This window comes from Amblyomma americanum, chromosome 10 (genome assembly GCF_052857255.1).
Source record: "Amblyomma americanum isolate KBUSLIRL-KWMA chromosome 10, ASM5285725v1, whole genome shotgun sequence".
NCBI classification, from domain to species: Eukaryota; Metazoa; Arthropoda; class Arachnida; order Ixodida; family Ixodidae; genus Amblyomma; species Amblyomma americanum.
The window spans coordinates 76,896,018-76,917,848 of NC_135506.1; the positions used below are offsets into that span (position 1 = coordinate 76,896,018).

General features: G+C 44.7%; 1 protein-coding gene across 1 annotated transcript in view; it reads right to left on the reverse strand.

Annotated features, from left to right (window-relative positions):
* The window catches only part of LOC144106955 (ATP-dependent RNA helicase DHX30-like), a 113,777-nt gene extending 95,831 nt beyond the window's left edge, over nucleotides 1-17,946 (reverse strand). Inside the window, exons 1-6 of the mRNA XM_077639920.1 lie at nucleotides 17,469-17,946; nucleotides 17,270-17,368; nucleotides 14,073-14,200; nucleotides 9,845-10,115; nucleotides 8,598-8,774; nucleotides 3,945-4,222 (exon numbers count right to left, since the gene is read on the reverse strand). Of these exons, the coding sequence (XP_077496046.1) occupies nucleotides 3,945-4,222; nucleotides 8,598-8,774; nucleotides 9,845-10,115; nucleotides 14,073-14,200; nucleotides 17,270-17,368; nucleotides 17,469-17,619 (1,104 nt within the window). The 5' untranslated portion in view covers nucleotides 17,620-17,946. The remainder of the gene's footprint in view (nucleotides 1-3,944; nucleotides 4,223-8,597; nucleotides 8,775-9,844; nucleotides 10,116-14,072; nucleotides 14,201-17,269; nucleotides 17,369-17,468) is intronic.
* Between the last annotated feature and the right edge of the window lie 3,885 nt (nucleotides 17,947-21,831).

Genomic DNA, 21,831 nt, shown 5'->3' on the forward strand with positions numbered 1-21,831 from the left:
CACGGTCGATGAAATGCTATGATGGCACGATGGTCGGTGATCGTACAAGGCAGCACTTGTGTATTCGCACGCTTGCCCGGCGAAACATTCCCGTATGTGCCAGTCAACTTCAAACTACTTAACGGAAATCGTTTATTAGGGACGGGAGACAAGGTACAAGGCAGTTCAGGAAAATTTCTGATGGCTAGCTCTGTTAGGCCAGGAAATACCTACCGAAAGCGCGGAGATTTCTGCATCAGAAGAGTGCATTCACTAGAAGCGCCTTTATTGACGGCTGTATCTTGAGCCGTCGTGGCGGAGTGGCAGCGTCTCCGCCTTAAACGCCGATAGGCCCTGGTTCGATTCCGAACCTCAGTACAGGACCTCTTTTCTTTTATTCAGTGAGTGGGCGGGGGGTTTCAGTTGCTCTCATGGATGCCGCCGACGAATACGTTGGTTCGCGGCCAAGCGCAGGCTAAGGCGTCACGTCGGTCACGTCGGTCAAAGCGAAGACCCTCTATACTCCAACTGCGCTTGACCGCCGACGCGTTCGGCAGCTTCGGCGCACTATGACCGCACTGGCAGGGAGACTTGGAGCATGTCACTATTTCGCGCCGAGTGCGCCAACCGCCGCCGGCCCGGCCAGACTGATTTGGCTCCGCGGCGAGGTGCGCGTTGTATTTAATAGCTGCGGCAGTTGGGCGGAGCTGTTATTTTCAAGCTCGGCTAATTTAATCCATTCACAGTACATATCTGAAGGTACATGCAAGTGGACGAGAGAGCCCGATCCAGTGGACCCGTTGGATCTAGCGGAAGCCGTTGAAGCGTCATGCGCCGGCTTTAGTTTCAAGCCGCCGACTTTAAACGCGACCACCCTAGAGCACCCATTTGTTTTTTGTGGCAAAAAAATAAATAAATAACTTGGCCCTTGCAACCGTGGGAGACCTCGACGCCGCCTGCTGCGCCGTGCAACCGCGCCGTTCAAGGAATTACAATCTGCTGGCCCCAAAGCCCCGGCCAGCCTCCGATGGGCGCAAGCGCCTACCTTGTCCTGGCCCCTTGCGACTCCCCGCACTGGGGTTATGATATTTAGTTTGCAACAGCTGCTCTCTGAGGAAGGGGGAAACCACCCGCCAGCGCCTAACCTAACCATGCTCCCTCAAAAGCATCGCACGCTCTGTGGGGCTGAGGTCGCTGAAATGCAGGCCGGAGTTTTTGCGAGAACTACGTCGTCGGGTTCGGGAACGGGATCCATCGTAACGCTGGCAAGACGCCGGTGCAAACGTAAACGAAGCGACGGTAGCGACCCCCGATAGATGCCTTCAACGTGTAGCGGCGGTAGCTGTCGTTTCGGCAGCTGCTAGACCGCACCGCTAGCGGCCAGAAATCACGGAGTCTCCGTTGACATCACGTCTCACGTCACTCCGTTCTGTGTCCAGAATTCCAGACTTCCCACAAAGTTTTGAAAAAACGGTTTTCTTGGTGTTGCATTTTACATTTAAGGGGGGGAGATTGCTCTTAGAGAAAATTTTTTTCGTTTCTGCCACAAATTTAATCAAAATGCACACCCTTGACTAGTCTCTTGTGCTGATTCAAAAAATATGACTGCTTTTATGATAGGTAGATTAGTTCTTAAGATACATTAATTAACACCCTACCATTAACAGGAACAATGAAAAGAAAGCGCACACCATAAAGGGTCACAAATGGCGCTTGGTTAGACTCTAGAAAAAAAAAAAAGAGATGCAATGCTGGAAACAGTTTAATCTTATCATCATAGGCAGTTTTAAAAGATATTTAAACTCAAGGTACAAATACTGCCTAAGGTGCAATCAATAAGAGCAATTCAAAAAATGTCTGAACCTTAATTAAAAATTCTGCTCAGTCAGTCTTCTCGGAGAGAAGCCGATAAAAGTGAGCAGACTCATCTGCGTCAAAGATATATTCCGACTGGTACTCAGCCAAGAATACCGGAAGCTTTTCGTCCTTCCACATTGAGATTGTTTCAGGATATGCTGAGTGTTCTCTCCGCATATGCTCTTGAAAACCAGATCATGGCAATCTTTAAAGCATGTGAGCCATCCATCAGATGAAGCGAAGCCATCGATCTCCAACATTGTTCCGAGAGATTGGGCTTTCACAACAATCTCCCCGCTGTTATTCCGTGCTCCTCGAATACATACCAACAGAACCTTCTCTAGCTTCGGATCGGCGCCTGAATGCATTCGCTTCCGCGACATCTTAAACATGTCGTGCTCAATAGCGTCCCGTATTGAGTGCTTATTCTTAATGAAGTTTGAAGGCGTGTTAGGCTTAATGCCATACTTCCGCCCGATAGCTTGCATGGCGGTTCCTTAGTTTTCCACTTCTCGCCAAGTCAAGCGTGCGATATGGTCCACGAGTCGCCATGACTGGTACAACCGCTGCATGTGAAGTTCAAATTCCCCTCGAAGCGTGGCACCATCCCCGACAAACAAACGGCCAAAACGTCGCCTTGCCATCGCACTGTGACATATCAGCTATGTCAGCACACTTCAAGCCTCATCTGACCACTTCGAGATTAGCGGTGCTATAGGCACTTACAATGGCCGTGGTGTATTTTGTCATTTTCAAGAAAGCAGCCTCCCGACAGTCACAATGGTACCAAAAATGACGGTCGTCATGATTATCGATTGAAAAATAACTTCTAATTAAATGACACTTTAAGCTGTATAACATTAAATTATTGAGTGATATTTCTACAGGAATACATGCAAAAATGACGGGACCGACATTTCACTTCTAATTAATCAAAAATTCTAATTAAGCAGCTTCAAATTATCGAAGCCAACTGCAGCAGCCTTCAGTAACCTGCATCGACTAGCAAATAGCATGGCACGTTACGACAGCAATTTGGCGGCATTTTCTTCCTTATCCAATAAGCATTAAAGAGCAGTAGTGACGCAAAAGTAAAAATGAAAAGCAGCTCTTTCAAATGAAGCCAAGATGGTGGCAATCACTACAGTAGAATGATAATAGCATGTCGCAGAAAAAGCCCTGTTCTTGTGTGAAAATCTACTCAGAGAGAGCAGGGATCGAAGTTTTATACTCATTTTACAGCTCAAATATTGACTCTCGAGGTTACAAAATTCACAGACGAACAAAAAAGCTGCAGATTTTGAAAAGTAAATTTTTAGAAAATCCTTTTTTTTTGCCATTTTTTTTGTCCCAAAGAGCTGCCTTCCCCCTTAAAACGAGTATCGACACCTAATTTTCATGGCATGTTTTCGCTGCAATGAAGCGGAAGACACTACTATGCATGAATGACCATGTGGCATTCGCCTATGACTGCCAAATAAATTACAATTGAATTTTTCTGTCAAGCTGTTTCTGTTTCCATTTCAACAGCCCTACGATGGCTGTGATGTCAAGGTATGGTCATATGTCACATGAGGCATGGAAAAAACGACTATATGATCGCTGCTTCATCGTTTTAATTCACTAGAGCACTGAAACCAGCCTTCCTCAAGAACTAGAATGACAGCGAATGTAGAAGCAGTGATTATATTGCATGCCTCACGTGACCTATAACCACACTTTGACATCAAAGCTACCATTCCGCGATTGAAACTGAAACCAAAACAGCACGAGAAAGAAATTCGATCATAAATCAATTAGTGGCCGTAGGAAAATACCACATGGTAATTCATGTATAATAATGCCTTATGCATCGTTATAAAACAAAAAAACATGCACCCAAAAGTTAGGTGTCTATACCCCTTCAAAGTACCGGCACAACTTCAGAACACATGGCTGAAACGGGCATGAAGACACAACGAATCCCCTCATTGTGTCTTCATGCATGCATATCAGCCACGTTTTCTGAACTTGCACAAAGGGCTTAAACCGTCAACAAAACTTTTACATCCAATGCTGCACAAAAGAGTTAGCAGAAAGAGAGTCAGACAGTGGTTGTCGGCCCTTGCCTCAAACTGTGTGACGAGATCTTGCATGGCAGGCACGGAGCTCTCTAGTAGGGCCACTGGCATGGGCGCCATGCGCTGACTCATTCGCTTCCTCAGCTCCTGGTCCGAGCATGTCTTAGGGCTCAGGTTGCGGTCAATGTGGCCCCTCGTTACAAGATACTCAACAAGGTGGAAGGCCGCCAGCGCTTCCGCCTCCTTCTTGGTCCGAGCACTGCCATCGAACGAAAGGTTGCACGGCCACTTCACGGTCAACGTACATGTCCAGCTGGGAGAGTGTGCTGGCAAAAAGAAAAAAAATTCCAGATGACGCATTTATACACTCTATGGAGACATTAGCTTTCAATGAAGCCATGCACCTTACTAGCCCAGACACCAAACTTTGGCTGGCTGTTCTTTGTGATGATGCGCAAGACATTAACAAAAGTAAAATGCCATATAGAGTTTACTTACACCTAGTACACAGCTCATAACTGAATCTCTCCTCTTATGCTCTTTGAATTCAGCAGTGAAACGATGGATATGATGTCAGTGCTAGTTTTCGTCATGTGAGGCACACAAAAACATTTTAGCCACTCCTTCATTCATTGTCAATCCAGCTCTTGGGACAAGGTGGCGCAACAGTAGCAATGAATCAAAATGAAAAAGCAGCAATTATACTGCTTTTTTTTTTCAGGCCTCGCATGACAAACTAAAGTTCAATATAATGCTCGTCATTTTGCTGCATGAAAGAAAAAATTCAATTATAATTTATTTAACAGGTATAAGCGAATTCCATATGGGGATATATGGACAGTTGTGCCTCGTTAAAACGACCCTTGTTAATATGTACGACTTAAATTATGGACAAATGTAGTTGGGACAAAACCTTTTCAAGGTCTTTATGCCTCCGGAAACTCGCTGTCCAGACAGTGGAAGTGGGGAAAATGGACAGAGTCCATTGTGGTCCATGTATTTTTGCCCCGTTAATATGGACAGTGATGAGAACAAAATCTCTACCGCCCCAAACAGATGATGTATTTTCTGCATTTTGAGTGCAGGGCACAAGAGGAATGCAGTGAAAAAGTGTAAATAAACTGAGTGGTAGCCCTTTTCTTTTGTGGTAGCATGTTTTACAGTGCGAAGACGTCCAGTAGGCGCACCTTACCATTTTTCGTGTTCCAAGCATGGTTGTGAAGAAAACTCTCTCTGCAGGTTGTAGTACTACATACAAAGCCGCGTTGAGCTCCTGTCTGCCCACAGAGTCCTGCTAAATAGTAGTCGTTCATGAGATGTGAATAGCTGTAGGAGTTAAGTCATGTTGCCATGAAATGCCATGAAGTGTGTCATAGATTACTAGGTGTGTCAACCTGCACTGCATTATTTCAAACATAATCGTGATTAAAATAATGGGCTTGTGGGTACTAAAGGAACGTCTGATTTCAACTTCTCTACCAACCACTATGCACAGAAGCAGGCCTTAATCATAGCTAGTTATTTTTCTGAATACCTTTTCTTTGCCATTCATTATTTCAAACGACTCGCTTTATAGCCAGTTTTTCTCGGGAACCAAAGCGTGCATATTAATAAGGCATGACTGTATACTACCGTATATACTCGCGCAATGAACCCACTCGCATATGAACCCCCCACCCCTCTACTTTTGTCCGTGAGAATTTGTTTTTAAAGCATCCGCTTTTGGTACCGCGTTCCTCAGTTTTCACGCAGATTGTGGTGCAGACATTGGCAGCTCATGCATCGACGTTAGGAGATGTACATCTCTCTTGTCATGCCGTTTGAGCGCAAGAAGCGTCTTGGTATGATATGACTCCACTTCCCCTTTTTTCATCTTTTTTGAGAAATTTAGAAGCCCCTTTCTATTGGTCCAAACAGTTCCACATGTGTTTGGTTTTTTTATCTTGAAGGCAGTTGAACAGTGCTGGACTACTGTACCAATTATCTACAAATAGCGACTGTCCTTTTCCGAAGTAGTCTTCAAGCAGCTCTAGAACGATGAAGCCAGAAAATCCCAAATCCTTGACCACGGTCATGTTTGTCGTCGCTCCAGTGTACACAACAAATTTCAAAATGTAGCCGGTTTTGACATCACAAAGAACAAAGAACTTGACACCAAAGTGGTGCCTTTTCGAAGGAATGTATTGCCAAAATGACAGCCGCCCTTTCCATGACATCATAGACTCGTCTGTGCACAGGTCTTGGTGCGGAATTAGTATGCTACTCAGCTTGCTCTGAATTGCTTCCATAAATGGCTGCACTGTTCTCAGCCGATCTGCGACATCTGTGGAGTTACTCAGATAGAGGGGCCACAGGAGGAGCAGGAAGTGGTTCAACGAAAAAATGGTTGCAAGAAATGGTGTGTGCAACATAAGATTTGTGCTTCATTAGTCTTGCAAGGCATTCTTTCTTATCAGCCTCGTCAGCAGAACGACTTCAAAGAAACAATACGTTCCTGCTACATGTCTCCACCAAAGCTTTCAGCCGTAACGTGCGTGCAACTCTTTGTGCGCTTGTCTTCACTTGCCCAAACGGAATCGTTTCACTCACGATGTGTGAAACGATTGGCTCACCAAAAAACAGCTTGAAATAGTCATCTTCTTGCGCATCCAATTGAAGAGTTGCGCTTGCAGACGGTCTTGAATGTGACGCGTCGAAAGGAAACAACGTAGGTGAGAAATCGCCTTTCTTCCACATAGTTTCCGTTTGCCGTGCACGCTTCCGGGACAATGGTCCCACCGTTTCAACATCCGAATCTGACAGTGCGGAACTCACCTCTTCCTCGGATAAGACGCTGTCAGAGTCCGAGCTCGGCTCGTATCCAGAATCGGAAGAGCCACCGCTCCAAAGAGCAGACAAAGGACCCGCGCACTCAGCCATCCAAAAGTAACCACGCTCAGGGAGGATGTGCTTTCAGTGGCCCGCACAACGGAGAGAAATGGAACGTTGTGTGATCAAGAAGACAGAGGGAGATGAAAAAATGCTAAAGCAAAGTTTGAGGGGCTTTACGTTTACTGCTGCAAGCCGGAAGCGAGGGTACGGCAAGAGAGCGAAAGCAGCAATCGAGTCATGTGTCGGTCTCTTTTTGGAGAGGCAACGGCGCGTGCCCCTGAACTTGACGCGGCGCCGTAGCAGACACGCCAACCGAAGAAAAATAAAAACCTTCAAACCAGCGGAGATGGCAGAACAACCCTCGAACCCATAAACACAAGTGCACCGTGCATGATCTAGCGAACGCGGAGCGACCGCGCCACTCAGCAAAGAGAGAGGGGGAGTGGCAGTCGCCCCGTACTCTTCAATACATGTACCAAAATAGTGCGGGGCGAAAATAAGAACTTGTAGAAAGTTTCAACAGATGGTGCGGCCAGTCCAGGAGCGCCAGCTTTGCGCTCAGGCACAAAATTTGGAATGCACGATTGAGAACGTACCGGTACGTCAGTGACACTGTAGGGCGGGAAGCACAAAGATGTACTGGTACGTCCGTGACAGCAAAACGGTTAAACCAGCAATCTAAAACAAATCAAAATTAAAAACAATATTTTTTTTCGAAAATCCATAATTTAGTCCCGCATTCCCTGTTAAAATTTTGTCAATTCTAATCAGAAACCAAAGAAGTAATACATTTCCAGAATCAGAATTACACAGAGAAACTTACGACTACTAAAAAATTTTCTCACAGCATCCGAAAATGACTCTGAAGAGGTCCTACTTTCACCACAGCAGTCACCGGCCTGGACACTCATTAATAAGATTATTTCGCGCTAAGGAGAACGCAAATGAGACTGAACTCTATAAGCACCACTGAAGTTCTTTGGATCTTGTGCCATCAAGCGTAAACCCACCTTTAGAGGAAGCCAAAGTGTCGCGTTTTTCAAAACCTTGGTGGTTTTGAATCTTATGTTTTCCGGACGATTTTTTTCATCAAATTCTTTAGAAAACGCATTTGCCATCACTACCTCAGCATTTAAGAGGCTTTCCTTGAAGTACTCAATATTTCAGGATTTCCAAGGCTTTGCAAATGACACTTCCAAAATCAATAGCCTTCAGTAGTGTTACTACAGCCTCTTAGTACTATACACTGGACTTGCATGTACAGCCGGCAGTAAAAGTTTACGGGATGTGGGTGTGTAGAAAAATCTATTCTGGGACCGTCACGTCACGAGAGCCAACCACATGAAAGGTCAGCAAGAATGAGGGGCTGTGCATGCTTTATAAATTAATATCAATACCAGGAGGTGGCGCGAAGCAGCACTGCGATGAATCTGATCCTAGGCACTCACAATCATCAAACTCTTGCTGCCGACTGAGCCAGCAGCACCAAGTTCCATGAAACACAAGCTTCCAAAGCTGCGTTTTGATGCGAGATTGACAGTAAAAAACGCAACCAGCTGTCCTTCAAATTACATGCTGTTCTCAATTTTCAAGAAAATGAGCACCTTAGAGTCCATATATATATATATATATATATATATGCCTCTCGATGCCAGAACCCACCGGCAAGCCAGAAAAAAATTACCACAAAATTCCATCCAACCCAATCTTATGAGGCCTTCCCTACAATAATTTCAGGCCCAATTGCATCCCACCATTCCATTCAAAAGCATATTCTGAAGACCTGTGCGCTGAACTGAAAGAATGAAGCCATGCACACATGTAACTTACTCTGTGAGAGAACTGTCGTGTATGAAGGCAAGAGCGCCTCATCGCCTTTCAGGATGCACACATAGGCATAGATGTTGTGTACCACAGACTTGGCTCGACCCAATTCTCGCTTCTCAGTCCAGGCGTTGAGTCTCTCACTTGGCCCGTGCACTGAGAGGTTTCCATTCGTGTCAGGTACTGAAAATGTAAAAGCAATCACATGAATTAGCAAAAAAGTTGCAAGAATGTTTGCACACCTTTGAATTGGAGTCATCAATATTTACGTGCTGAAGCTATAAGGCATCAGGGCTGGACTTTAGAGAGGAAGTTTCTAGGAGAAAAAACTTATGACTCTTGAAAAACGTACAAAAAAAAAGTTACGCCTGCGTGGATCCTCGAGTAATTACATAAAAATCCTAATGTCTTTAATGCTGCAATTTCTAACCACTGCAGCACTTTGTACACAACTGTGTACAGGACCGCCAGAAACTAGCAGTTAATTTTTCCACATTACAAAACTGGCTTTAATTAGGTCTAAATATACTGTTAAGGTGTCAGAACCCTTCCTTGAATTTAAATGATGAGTGCCGTCTAAAAGGATATGCACACTTTGCCCAACCACAGCCATACCAACAAGCTGTAAAGCTGAAAAATTTAATTTCTAGGAAACATTCCGAGACAGAATAGGTGATGAGAGCTGCTTGTGCTAATTTAATTAGTGAGGATGGACTATAAGAAAATGCCAAGAAAAATTGATGATGGCCTAGCTCTGTTAGGCCAGGATATACGTAGCATAAGCGCGGCGACATCTGGTTCGGAAGAGTTAATATATGAAAGGCGCGCATTCACTACATGCGTCCTTATTCACGGTTAAACCTTGAGCTGTCGTGGCGGAGTGGTAGCATCTCCGCCTCAAATGCCAGAGGCCCTGGTTCGATTCCCAGCCTCGACACAGGGTTTTTTTTTTTTTCAGTGAGTGTGCAGGTGGGGTTGATCACGCGGTTGGCCACGTGGTCGGTCACATGGTGCAGAGCAGCTGCCAGTGGCACGGCGCCGTAGCTAGTCACATGACTGGTCACGTGACCAGTCATGTGGTGCGGTTTACAGAAGATGCGCAGACCGGCGAGGCATGCACGGCAGCGGCGGCGCGCCAGCTGTGCGCCGTGTGACGTCACTGCCACTCGCGCATGCGCAGTACGGCTCTCCAGGAGCCACGCGAAACTGCTCAGCCTCGGCGCAGAGAAAGGAACAACGCGTTAACGACTCACTCTGATGCAGAACGGGAGAAGGCACGACGACGCCACTCTTGACCATGGTCGAAACTGCGTTGGAAGCTTCAGCTGGGCTTCTTTGCAGCTCCATCTCAGAAGATCTGGCCATAATGACATTTGCCTGATCCGACATCAACTGCTGCGTGAAATCCCCAGCATCTCTTCTTTCCTGGTTTTGCTTGAGCTGTTGAGTTGTGTTGGGAACAACTACACATGGCCTTTTCTGTGGCTGTTGTGCAAATCCAGCGGTGTTGAAAACTCCCAGATCCTGAGAACAGACCGAAAGGCAGCAATGTCTACACATCCAGTCCATATCCAAATCTGCCATCCCATACTGCCTTGGTCAGATTTGCTCCTTCTTTTGGATTTGCTTATCACCAAAGTAAAGCTGTACTAATGGCACCCTTTGAATATACTTCTGCTAGGTGAGGAGGACAGTTGTCCTCACTTTTCACGGCCTTCGGGTCTTGCTGGCTGCCATATCTGCTTCTGCTGTGCAACCCAAACGCAAGCCATGAAGACAAAAGACTTTTGACCGAAGGTGTACATACAAAGCGCAGCATTGCATGCAATGATTGTGATGCTACGTTTGTAAGCAGACATCAATGACTTCCCAAACGGAGAGATGGAACAGTCCACCGCAAGTCCCCCCTGCAATGACACCCAGCTTGTGGGTGGAAGGAAGCTGGAAAAGGAGTGAAAATTAACATTCCTCAACTCTTGAACAGAGACAAGTCCGTCTGCTTGATGACAAGAGTGCATACTGTCATTTTCGGGGAGCCACCTCCCGTTCTGCCTTCTTCACAAAGTGTGTAGGCAATCCGTTCAGCAACTGCTTACAAGCTCGGTCAAAACAATCCTGCAATGCAGACTATCCAGATTACAAACATAGCCACCCGTTTACGTTGTTACCAAGGGTAACCACAGACACGTTTGCAATAGGAAGCACAGTAGCATATGGACCTGCAGAAAAAATTTAGCCAAAGTACACTCCATATAGAGCAGCTCCTAAGAAAGCATTTCTTGAAGTCTCAGCTACCTGAAGCACAAAGTTTGTAATCTTAAACCTGCCGTCAATAATTTAGGCCCCAGAGTAAGCGCAATTTTTGGGGACAAAAGGTATTGAGCTTTGCAATTGTTAACATTGCTTTCTACTTCAGTTGGAATCAGTGGAGCAGTGCACTAACACCTTCCGTGCTTATCCTCCTGGAAATTCACTTTAGCATCATTCAAAAATTCGTTCATTCACAATTAGGTGCCTCATTCCTTGGCGCAGAGGAAAACATCTTTTTAAGGAGGAAGCTCACAAAGCAATTTTTGGGGACAAAAGGTATTGAGCTTTGCAATTGTTAACATTGCTTTCTACTTCAGTTGGAATCTGTCAAACAGTGCACTAACACCTTCAGTGTTTATCCTCCTGGAAATTCCCTTTAGCATCATTCAAAAATTCGTTCATTCACAATTATGTGCCTCATTCCTTGGCGCAGAGGAAAACATCTTTTTAAGGAGGAAGCTCAAGAAGGAATTTTAGGAGACAAAAGGTATTGAGCTTTGCAATTGTTAACATTGCTTTCTACTTCAGCTGGAATCTGTCGAGCAGTGCACTAACACCTTCCGTGCTTATCCTCCTGGAAATTCCCTTTAGCATCATTCAAAAATTCGTTCATTCACAATTATGTGCCTCATTCCTTGGCGCAGAGGAAAACATCTTTTTAAGGAGGAAGCTCACAAAGCAATTTTTGGGGACAAAAGGTATTGAGCTTTGCAATTCTTAACATTGCTTTCTACTTCAGTTGGAATCAGTGGAGCAGTGCACTAACACCTTCCGTGCTTATCCTGCTGGAAATTCCCTTTAGCATCATTCAAAAATTCGTTCATTCACAATTAGGTGCCTCATTCCTTGGCGCAGAGGAAAACATCTTTTTAAGGAGGAAGCTCATAAAGCAATTTTTGGAGACAAAAGGTATTGAGCTTTGCAATTGTTAACATTGCTTTCTACTTCAGCTGGAATCTGTCGAGCAGTGCACTAACACCTTCCGTGCTTATCCTCCTGGAAATTCCCTTTAGCATCATTCAAAAATTCGTTCATTCACAATTATGTGCCTCATTCCTTGGCGCAGAGGAAAACATCTTTTTAAAGAGGAAGCTCATAAAGCAATTTTTGGAGACAAAAGGTATTGAGCCTTGCAATTGTTAACATTGCTTTCTACTTCAGTTGGAATCTGTCGAGCAGTGCACTAACACCTTCCGTGCTTATCCTCCTGGAAATTCCCTTTAGCATCATTCAAAAATTCGTTCATTCACAATTATGTGCCTCATTCCTTGGCGCAGAGGAAAACATCTTTTTAAGGAGGAAGCTCATAAAGCAATTTTTGGAGACAAAAGGTATTGAGCCTTGCAATTGTTAACATTGCTTTCTACTTCAGTTGGAATCTGTCGAGCAGTGCACTAACACCTTCCGTGCTTATCCTCCTGGAAATTCCCTTTAGCATCATTCAAAAATTCGTTCATTCACAATTATGTGCCTCATTCCTTGGCACAGAGGAAAACATCTTTTTAAGGAGGAAGCTCACAAACGAAAGAGCCCAACTTTTTCGTGTGCTACACAGCTAGAACCATGGTGCCAAATGTTCTTGACCATGTTATAATGGAGACCATACAAACACACTGAAAGTACCTTGACTTGTTAGCGAAGGCTTTTTGAGTTTGGTGCCTAAGTCTACTTAGGTAATATGGTACTTGCGAAGTATGTACAAAAGTTCCGGAATGAATTGTAAACCATGAGATATAACATCCCAAAGCAGCCGCACATTGTCTATGAGGGACACAAAAGTGGAGGGCTCCGGATTAATTTAGACCACCTCAGGTTCTCTGACTTGCGCAGACATCACAATGCACAAGGGCACCTTTTGCATTTTGCCTCAATCGAAGCATGGCCACCATTGCGGGGAGTGGACCCAGAAAGATCCTGAGTGCCTATATGGACCAATGTTTATGAAAGGATGTGTAGAGGCTGCAGTGCCACAAACACTTCAAAACCAGTGTTACAAGGAAACGTATGCATACAAGGTAATTTGCAAATGAGGATGAAACAGACCTCTTTCTGCAAATGAGGTCTATAGATCGTAATTCAAAACTTTAAACCTGTAGTTCACTAGCAACAAAACTAAGAAGTCAAGTCTTCACTGATATTTAGTCTGCAACTAGTTTCCAGCCAAAGAGGTTAAGCTTATACTGAAACAGGCAGGAGGTATCTGTGAGCCCATGAAATTGTTTTTAGTCGGCAGTTTTTAGTCTACACATGAGCATTCTTGGGATTAAAGTTATGTTAGCTCTTTTGTTTACAAGATGCTTAAAAAATATATTAAAGGTAAAACATCTTGAACAATGGATTCTTGGGATCTACTGTAGATCTTATATTTTTGAGTAATCAACTGTGATACAGATGCTGCACTGTTTGCAACAGCATCAAAGCAAATTGAAACTACAAGGTCTGCTGTTACAGGGCACCCTGACTCATCGTTTATGAGGGTTTAACGTCCCAAAGCGGCTCAGGCTATGAGAGACGCTGTAGTGAAGCGCTCCGGAAATTTTGACCACCTGGGGTTCTTTAACGTGTACTGACATCGCACAGTAAACTGGCCTCTAGAATTTCGCCTCCATCGAAGTTCGACCGCCGCAGCCGGGATCGAACTTCCACCTTTCGGGCCAGCAGCCGAGCGCCACAACCACTCGGCCACCGCGGCGGCGCACTCTGAATCAAAATTTGAATTCCATCTGCAAAGGTTTGTCAAGGCACACATCTACGACCCTCGTTAAACTGACTCAGTGGTTCTATAGTGAGAATGGGATGACTCTCCCCATCAAATCAAACAAAAAAGTCAGCTATCTTCCAAGAGCTCCTGCACCTACTCTTCAACTACTCACTAGTGAAGATGATGCTATGTTAAGCCACATGCAAACTCAATACTAATGGCTACCCCAGTACACATACTATATACAATGGCTTGCCAGACACCCTCGCTACCACTTCTGAGGGGCCACGTACATGCACAATGCAGGACTGGCCCCGCACAAGACGACTGACAACCAACAGCTTACACCGCCTTCCCTTTCTTAGAAGAATAGCCAGAGCATCAGGGTTGGTGATGGAAATGAAGTTGCTCTCTCGCCATCTGCAATCATCTTCGGTGACACCAGCCGAAAACCCTGGCATGCCACTCACCCGCAGAACATCACACATACGAGCCCTTGCACCTGCTAGAGACCCCTTCTTCGATGATGACACAGCATCAACAGTCAGATGTTGCGGCCAGGAGACAGAGATTTCAGTCTTCCATTTTGATAAACCATCTGCAAGACAGTACAGTAGTGTCTTAGCCTGAATCGCATAGCCTGAAAATTTCTGAAGAATACTGACAGTTCACGCATATTAGTACATATGTAAGTAGTCATCCAGAAAGCAGTCAGTGTCCACAACCACACAAACAACTAGCTAAAAATTTCAAAGAACCATCAAACACAATCTATTTAAATGTGGGTGCAGTAATCTTACTGGGTGCAGCAGCATAACATAAGCATCCCCTAGGTGAAGCTCAGGTTATGTGTGTGCACTTTTCTGGAGCTGGTGATTTCCATTTTGCGCAACAGATGTCCTGAAGAGGATGCACATTACCCTTTTCACAAACTACTGAGCCAATGGTTTTGCTGCTCTGTCAAGGTTTAGAAAGTTCTCTGTGCAATGACAAAGCCATGCCAGGCAAGCAGTATGAACAGCGCAACAAGAATTTACCAACCCTTAAACCTCTCCTAGCAATTTCAGTTGCTAAAAAATTCAGAGACGACAAACAGCAAGATGTCGACCTTCAGCCACTTGCAATAGCCTTTCCAGTTCTGCCATAAACCCTTTCAGGCACCACTTGCCAATAATCTTTCAGAAAATGTTTTTTTTGTGTCTAAACAGTCAATGCCAGTCTTAAAAACGCCAACTAGGTTAGCAATGCAAAACGCAAAATAACTACTCCTTTGGAGGCATGTATTAAATTCCATCCAAAGAGTCACACTAGATAGAAATAGTAACGTCGAGACACCCAGATTTGTCAAACGAGTAATTGATGAATCAAGGGATCACATTCCTTTTAAAATTGACATGCTAGAAAGGCAGGAAAAAATAAATTACAGCTGACAAAAATATCTGCAGGAAAATGGCAAAGGACATGTCACCAGGATCACTGAAAAATATTATTTTTCATAAGAAATATTATTTACTGTGTTCACTTGCAATCATGAAAAATCATCCCAGCTGCAAATATATCAAGAAAGTTCAATTCCCCTGAAGCAAAGAAATTGCAGCAACCTCTGGCACACTCCCTGAAAAACCTGTGCGTTCATAATGCACACAACTATGCAAAGGGACCTAAAGGGTAAAATACACCCTCTGTAACAAGCAGCGTCTGCCTCTCTCATTACATTCACATTCATGCAAAACCAACCTGTGCACATTCAATCAGGGACTGCACAACAATAACAATGAATAAATACGTTACTAAGAGAATGAAAAAAAACAAATTAGGCCACAATGCACCAGATGCATGCATCTTGCAGTATGACTTCCTCGTTCCAGCTAAAAATTTTTCCTTTCGATGTCAACAGAGTCTCCTAAAGTCAATTTCAAAGACCGATTTTGATGTATTTTAGGTATTAGTAGCAATCTGGTTGCATCACTGTTTGAAGACGCTACAGAGTGTTCCCACTAAGGAATGAATGGAAGTGCCTGTGGTGCAGCTTCACACAACTGTACAGCCGAACTCTTCAACTTTGGTGGCACTTTGAACCATTTGTAGGCATTGCACAGTCGCACCCATTGTGGAAAATGCATCTTAACATGTCTACTGGATCATGGGTCAAAGGCAGGTCATGTCATTTATCCATGCTATGCGGCAGATTTTATTGTGAAGCCTAAGGCGGAGGATCTCAGTATAAAATCCGTCTAACATGAGGCTTCATGGGACCTAGTACTCGTGGCCATACAGCAGAAAAAAATGACGTGATCCTCTGGTGGCCAACGACGCAGTGAATGCATCAAGTGTAGAAATGTCCATAGGAAAAGTTAACTATATGTTTGCCTTCACAGCACGAGGTCCCATTAGACCAAATGTCCTGATGGGGAATCTAGGAGCTATGTCAGAACCTCATAACTGTTCTAGGGACACCCGAAACAGTGCTCGGTTAAACACCCTAGGAGGGGGGAGTGCATTTTCTATGCATTACAGTTCCTTTGTGCATTTGTGTGTTATTTGTTTTCCATGAATTGCAGTTCTTTTTTGCCATAAGGAAGACTGAGTTGAGTTTTGAACTTCATGTATATGCATGTTGTTTGCTACGAGTGTGTGTTTTGTCTCTATGAATTTCCTGTACGTATGTATCTATATTACTTGTTCATGTGTTGATGTTGAAGTTTCATGAATGATTTGTCTTCTACAAGGGAAGGAGTATATGTTGCACTGTAAGTTATTGTTTCAGTTTAGTGAACTGTCTTGTGCTTTGCATTTTTGTACGTGTATGTTGTAACTGGACTGTGTCACGCAAATTAAGGTTATAAATACCAGTGGCTGCGTCAAATAAAAACTTGTAGACAAAACAAATTTACATTACAAATGCAACCATAAATATGTCAAGAGCTGGGCACAATCAAGACCTCCAAAATGTATGTTATTACATGATGCATGCCATAAACAAGTAACAACAAATCAATGCTGCGCTGCAGTTGAATTAATCACTGCAGACCACCACATCCATGAAAATTCAAAGTGAAAATAATGAAAGGGGTGTTGTTGCACATTTTATCAATTACGAAGTGAGACCGGAGGATACTTTACAGAGTGACTGCACAGTGCATGTAATCGGCCATGAGTTATTCAAAGGAAATCAATGACGCAACACTGCCGCGGCTTGCTTGAGCTAGTCGTTATACATCATAAACAACACAGGAATGCCAGAACGATCCCGAAGTTACACGGCAATTGAAGCTAAACACTTTCAATTGTTGCGGGAAAGAATATATTTACAGCTATATACACAAGCGAAGTAACAGCTACGAGCGGAAATTAACGAAATCTGCGCTCTTGATCGTATCAGTCAAGAAAGCCCGGTGGCATCAGTTTTTCAAGCGACTGAAACAGAGAAAATTCACTTCAGAGACTGCAGAAAAAGTCTATGCATTCTGTACGGCAAGTTCTCTCTGCATTTATGCCGCGGTCGATTTTTCGAGCAGCAGTTTCCGAACCGAGGGCACTCGGTGTGTGATAGAAAGAACGCAGGCGGCCCGTGTTCTGTAGCGTGGAAATGGCTCAGGAAAAACTGAACACGACTCGCGCGGTATTTGCGAAAATTTAGCGAACAGAATTCGCCAGCGCGACTCACCTTCGCAAACCCGGCGCGTCGTGACGCTGTGACCTTCGCCGCTTCTTTTCATTGACACAGAATCGAATTCTTGGAGCAGGCTGGCAGGGTTCGTGGTCCCTGAAACAATGACAACAACCACACACAATATAAGCGCTATTGGCGCCGATGTGACGCCGCTGCTAGCTTCAAAGGTTAGAACGTCGCTAATGAACCGCACCGCTTTCGACGACAGCGGCAGAAATCTTCGGGCTCTTGCCTCGGCGACACATGTGGTCCGAATACATGGTTCGAGCGGTCTTCTGCATTAGCCGGCATCCGCAAGAACGTGAAGCAGTCGAGTACAGCCGAACGCAAACAGACACGTTCATCCCGAACTGTACACGCGACCTGACACACAGCTACCACGCGCGCCATGTGCGAGACCACGTGACCCCATTGCAATTTTTTTTTTTGCCGGGGTTATCACGTGACCATAACAAAGTAGCGGCAGCCGTCTGACGGAGCCATGTAGAGCTACTGCTACTAAGTTCTGTCAGTTTCGTGGTTTCTTTCTGCGCACAGTGGTTTAATGCACAGCAAGTTCCGCCGAAGTACCGCCGCGTCAGCACTCACAGAATGTTAAGCGTCTCAGTGCGAGGCATCGACAGCGTCTCACTGATTTCACTTCCAATCAAATGGGCACCTCGCCAACCTCGGCGTTGACAGCAAGGGGATGACTGAAATAACCGTATGGATGCATGAGGATGGGTACGCAATGGTAATGGTTGGATGATACCAGTGTCTCTCCTTGAGTCCACGCAGAAATGGTGGTGGTAGTGGTTTTATTAAAAATAATAGTAAAAAGGAAGGAAAAGATTTTTGCTAGCCCCGGCATCTGCCATCGATACTGAAGCACCTGAGCTGGGGCAGCGGAAATAAAGGACAGCAGGCAGAATGGAGAAATGAAATGAAAGAGGTGAGGGGACAGGAATAGAGGACAGGGGGAGAAGTAATATGTACAAACTATTTACACATTAAGAAATGTGTCCAGGTTGTGCGCGTGATTAGTTCATTTTAGAGGAATTAAATCACACACGCGCACAACACTGTGTTGGTTACAACTGGAGAGGGACGTCCAGTTATTAAGCGGTAACCGCATGAGGCGATATTCCTTCGCGAAACGTCGCGCGATGACGCCGCCGTCGCCCATCGCTGTCGCTGGCGCAAACCGCACGAAGCGACGGGACTCGGCGTCGGAGCGGCGCGTTTTCAGTGTTGCTCGATTGCGGCCGCTTCAGCGTTCAAGTCATTTTGCGTTAATTAACGCGTAGAACAACGCTCTTAAGGCTTCATACAAGATAAAACACAATAAAAACATTGAAAAATATATTGAGGTAATAATTTTATTTTTTTCTGCACAAACTCATGTGACGCAGAAAAGTGCGCCCGAGGGACGCTGCGATGAGGCGCCAGGCCAAGCGACATTCCTGCGCTCTAGCGACTTATAGTGCGTATAGGACATACCCACAACACCCTTTACTTTTGAACTTCATTAATGAGCATTTCATTAAATTCTTGCATAGCTGCCATGGTGAGGGATGCGTCGGCTGTTGCTCCGCGCGGAAAGCCCACTGAAAAAAAAAAAATAATCGACTTTCGCGCGAAAGACGGATCGGAAGTTACTCACCCACAAGGCCTACCGTCATTGGCTAGTCTCGCACGGCACTTCCGGGCGATGGGCGAAATTTTTTGCAAACCCAGCACCTGGGTAGAGTAACCTGGGCGACGCGATGAGCGACAGTGCTTCGGCGGCCCTCAGCCCATCGCGCGGCGTGTCGGTCACTGCGTGTAACTACCTGACGGAGAACACACAGAGATTCTACCGGCTCTACATTGAAGACTGACACTAAGTTCCGCGCTGGATGAAAAGAAGATGTCGTACTCACGTCGTACATGAATGCAAAGAGTCCGTCATAATCGTTTCCGCGTTGGCTCACCAAGACTGGCATGTAGGAAGCGCTTGCGCCATGTCTGTGCTACTCATGGGCCAGTGATTGCTCGGCAAGTTTAAACACATATCGATCAGAGCAAGAGCAGCGCTCGAGGAAATGGCGTACGCCGTGCATCTCTTCATGTCGATCCCTTGCTGCTAGAAAGGAGAAGGCTACATTTACACTGCTACCGTTATACCCCGAGTCATCAGAGCCCCGAGTTCAAATCGAACGCAGAACAAATGATTCCGGTGCCATTCGATGACTTTCACTTTCTTCTTGACTGTGCAGCTGTTTCTCATCGAATATAAAAAGGCAGCAACACCACTGGCAGCGACAGAGACAATGGGAATACGGACCTCAAAACTGCAGCTTAAATAGACCCCTTTAGCAAGAAAGATGCGCCTGCTGCACACAACTGCAGCTAGTTCCGTCGCCATTATGCAGGGGCCGTCCGGCAGTCGAATTGCGACAACGACTGTATCGACGTTTTATATCACGTTACGAAGAGATCGCGACCTCATATCCCGTATCGAGCGCAAACAGACTTCCTTGCGCTTGTGAACAGTAATGCTCACCTTCGTTATCTCGGTCGTTTTTACTTCTCCACGACCCTCGTTTGACCTTGTGGCCGCGAAAATTCGGGACTATGCGCGAATAAAAATTTGTCTCCTTTTTTTCGGTAGCGACGTTCGGAAGGGTATTTTTCAAAAATTGTGAGGCCCGCGGTTTACGTTTTCTAGGGCGGGCGATGAATCAATCGGCGGTTTTGACATAATCGATATTTTGCCTAAATGGGGGGGGGGGGGGCGATGACTCGGGATATTAGGGGTACTCGGATAGCAGCTAGCTGCTTCCAATAACAACATGATCTCCGTCATAGGCGCACTTTCCTTCAAACCAAGGTCAGAAACACATATATCCATAAAATAATGGTGGGCGCTTTGGGCTACTTATATGCTTTGAGTGCGAGAGCATTGTCTCATCATGCGTTCTTTTGCGAGGTTCATTACAGATTCCTTCCTTTCCAATGACACACCTATATACTCATTAGTATACAGTCGTGACAACGCATACTGTAGGTGCTTATAGTATGCGCCAAGAAGCAACGTGGTTCCAAGAAGAAGCTTTTGACCGTGTCTGCCATGACATTATGCTTAAAGATCCTTGAACATGTCTGTGTTGGAGTGGTGATATCAAAAAGGGTTAAAATGGTATGCGGATAGTAATTGTACCACGAATCTGGTTGTTAACCGGGAGCACAGACATAACTCCGGTTAGAGCATCCGTGAGCGGCAAGGCATGCCCACTGTCACCGATAATTTTCACTGTTTAGAGCCACTCAGCCGGAACGTAATAACACCAGTATTCGCGGATTTGAACTTCAAGCCTGTGAAATAAAGTTATTGGCTTATGCAGATGATGTGGCCATTTTTTGTAGCAACCATGGAGAGCAGCACAGAACATGCGATGCCGGATTTGTCGTGTGCAGGCCTTTGGTATGGATACTGGACATCAGCACCTAGGTACATGAGTGTAAAAAGACCACATGTTCTTCCAAATACCCATATATGTGTTCCTCTCGTCAAGTACCAATGTAACGATGACTTTTGGAAGAAAAAAATAATGGAATGTCGACACGTACACAGAAATGGTCGGGTAGGGACCTGCATATATATATATATATGCTGCGAAAACAAAGATCTACAATATATTCTTGGTTTTAAAAGTATGGCATTTGTTGAAGGTCTTTCGATCGTGATCTCGACTTAGCATTCAAAAGTTCCATCGTCCATTTGCAGTTTCTGTTCGGCAGTCAATTCAATTCAATGTCAATTTATTTCCCAGAAGGTTCTGGTCGGCTGACTGGGCTAAAAGCTGTGCGTAAACAGCTTGACGAGGCCCCAGCCAGCCATTACAAGGCATAACAGCACACATTAAATGAATATTCATATACATCGAGAAGAAAATAGTTGATACACCAATGAAACAAAAGGGTATCATGGATTCAAGTAAATGCAGTGAACATATAGTTATATTAAGAGGACATCAAAAATATCAGTTCGTCAAGTAACACTAACTGCAAGGAAATATGCATACAATCAGCTCAATAAATGACAGCAAATCTTACACACTTTTTTAACACTTTAAACGAGAAGTTTGTTAAAAAAAAAAACTAAGGAAAACTGGAGAGAAATTTTCAGCTAAGAGAAAGAACATCAGGTTACATCATTACAAAATAATGACGTAGTGTAGCTTTGGTAGATTTATTCGTGTCTTTGTATTTGTTGAGAATTGCGGGAAGATTGTATTCTAGTGTCTGCAGCCTGTAGTCTGTTCGAAAAAACGGTACTAGCCATTTGTCTGTGTTGCGTGTGTTTACTGGATGGCTATTTTCTTTTAGCAGTGTGTTACGTTCTACCATTGATCTGAAGCTGGAAGGGAAATAGTATGACAACATAATTCGCAATTCGTACATATTTTGAATCCTTACAACATTGTGCGCCTGGAGAGCTTGTCGAGTATGACCTAAGTAATCAAGATTCGCAATATGACGAATGGCTTTCTTTTGGAGCAGTGAAATTTTCTCTATGTTTGTTTTAGTAGTTG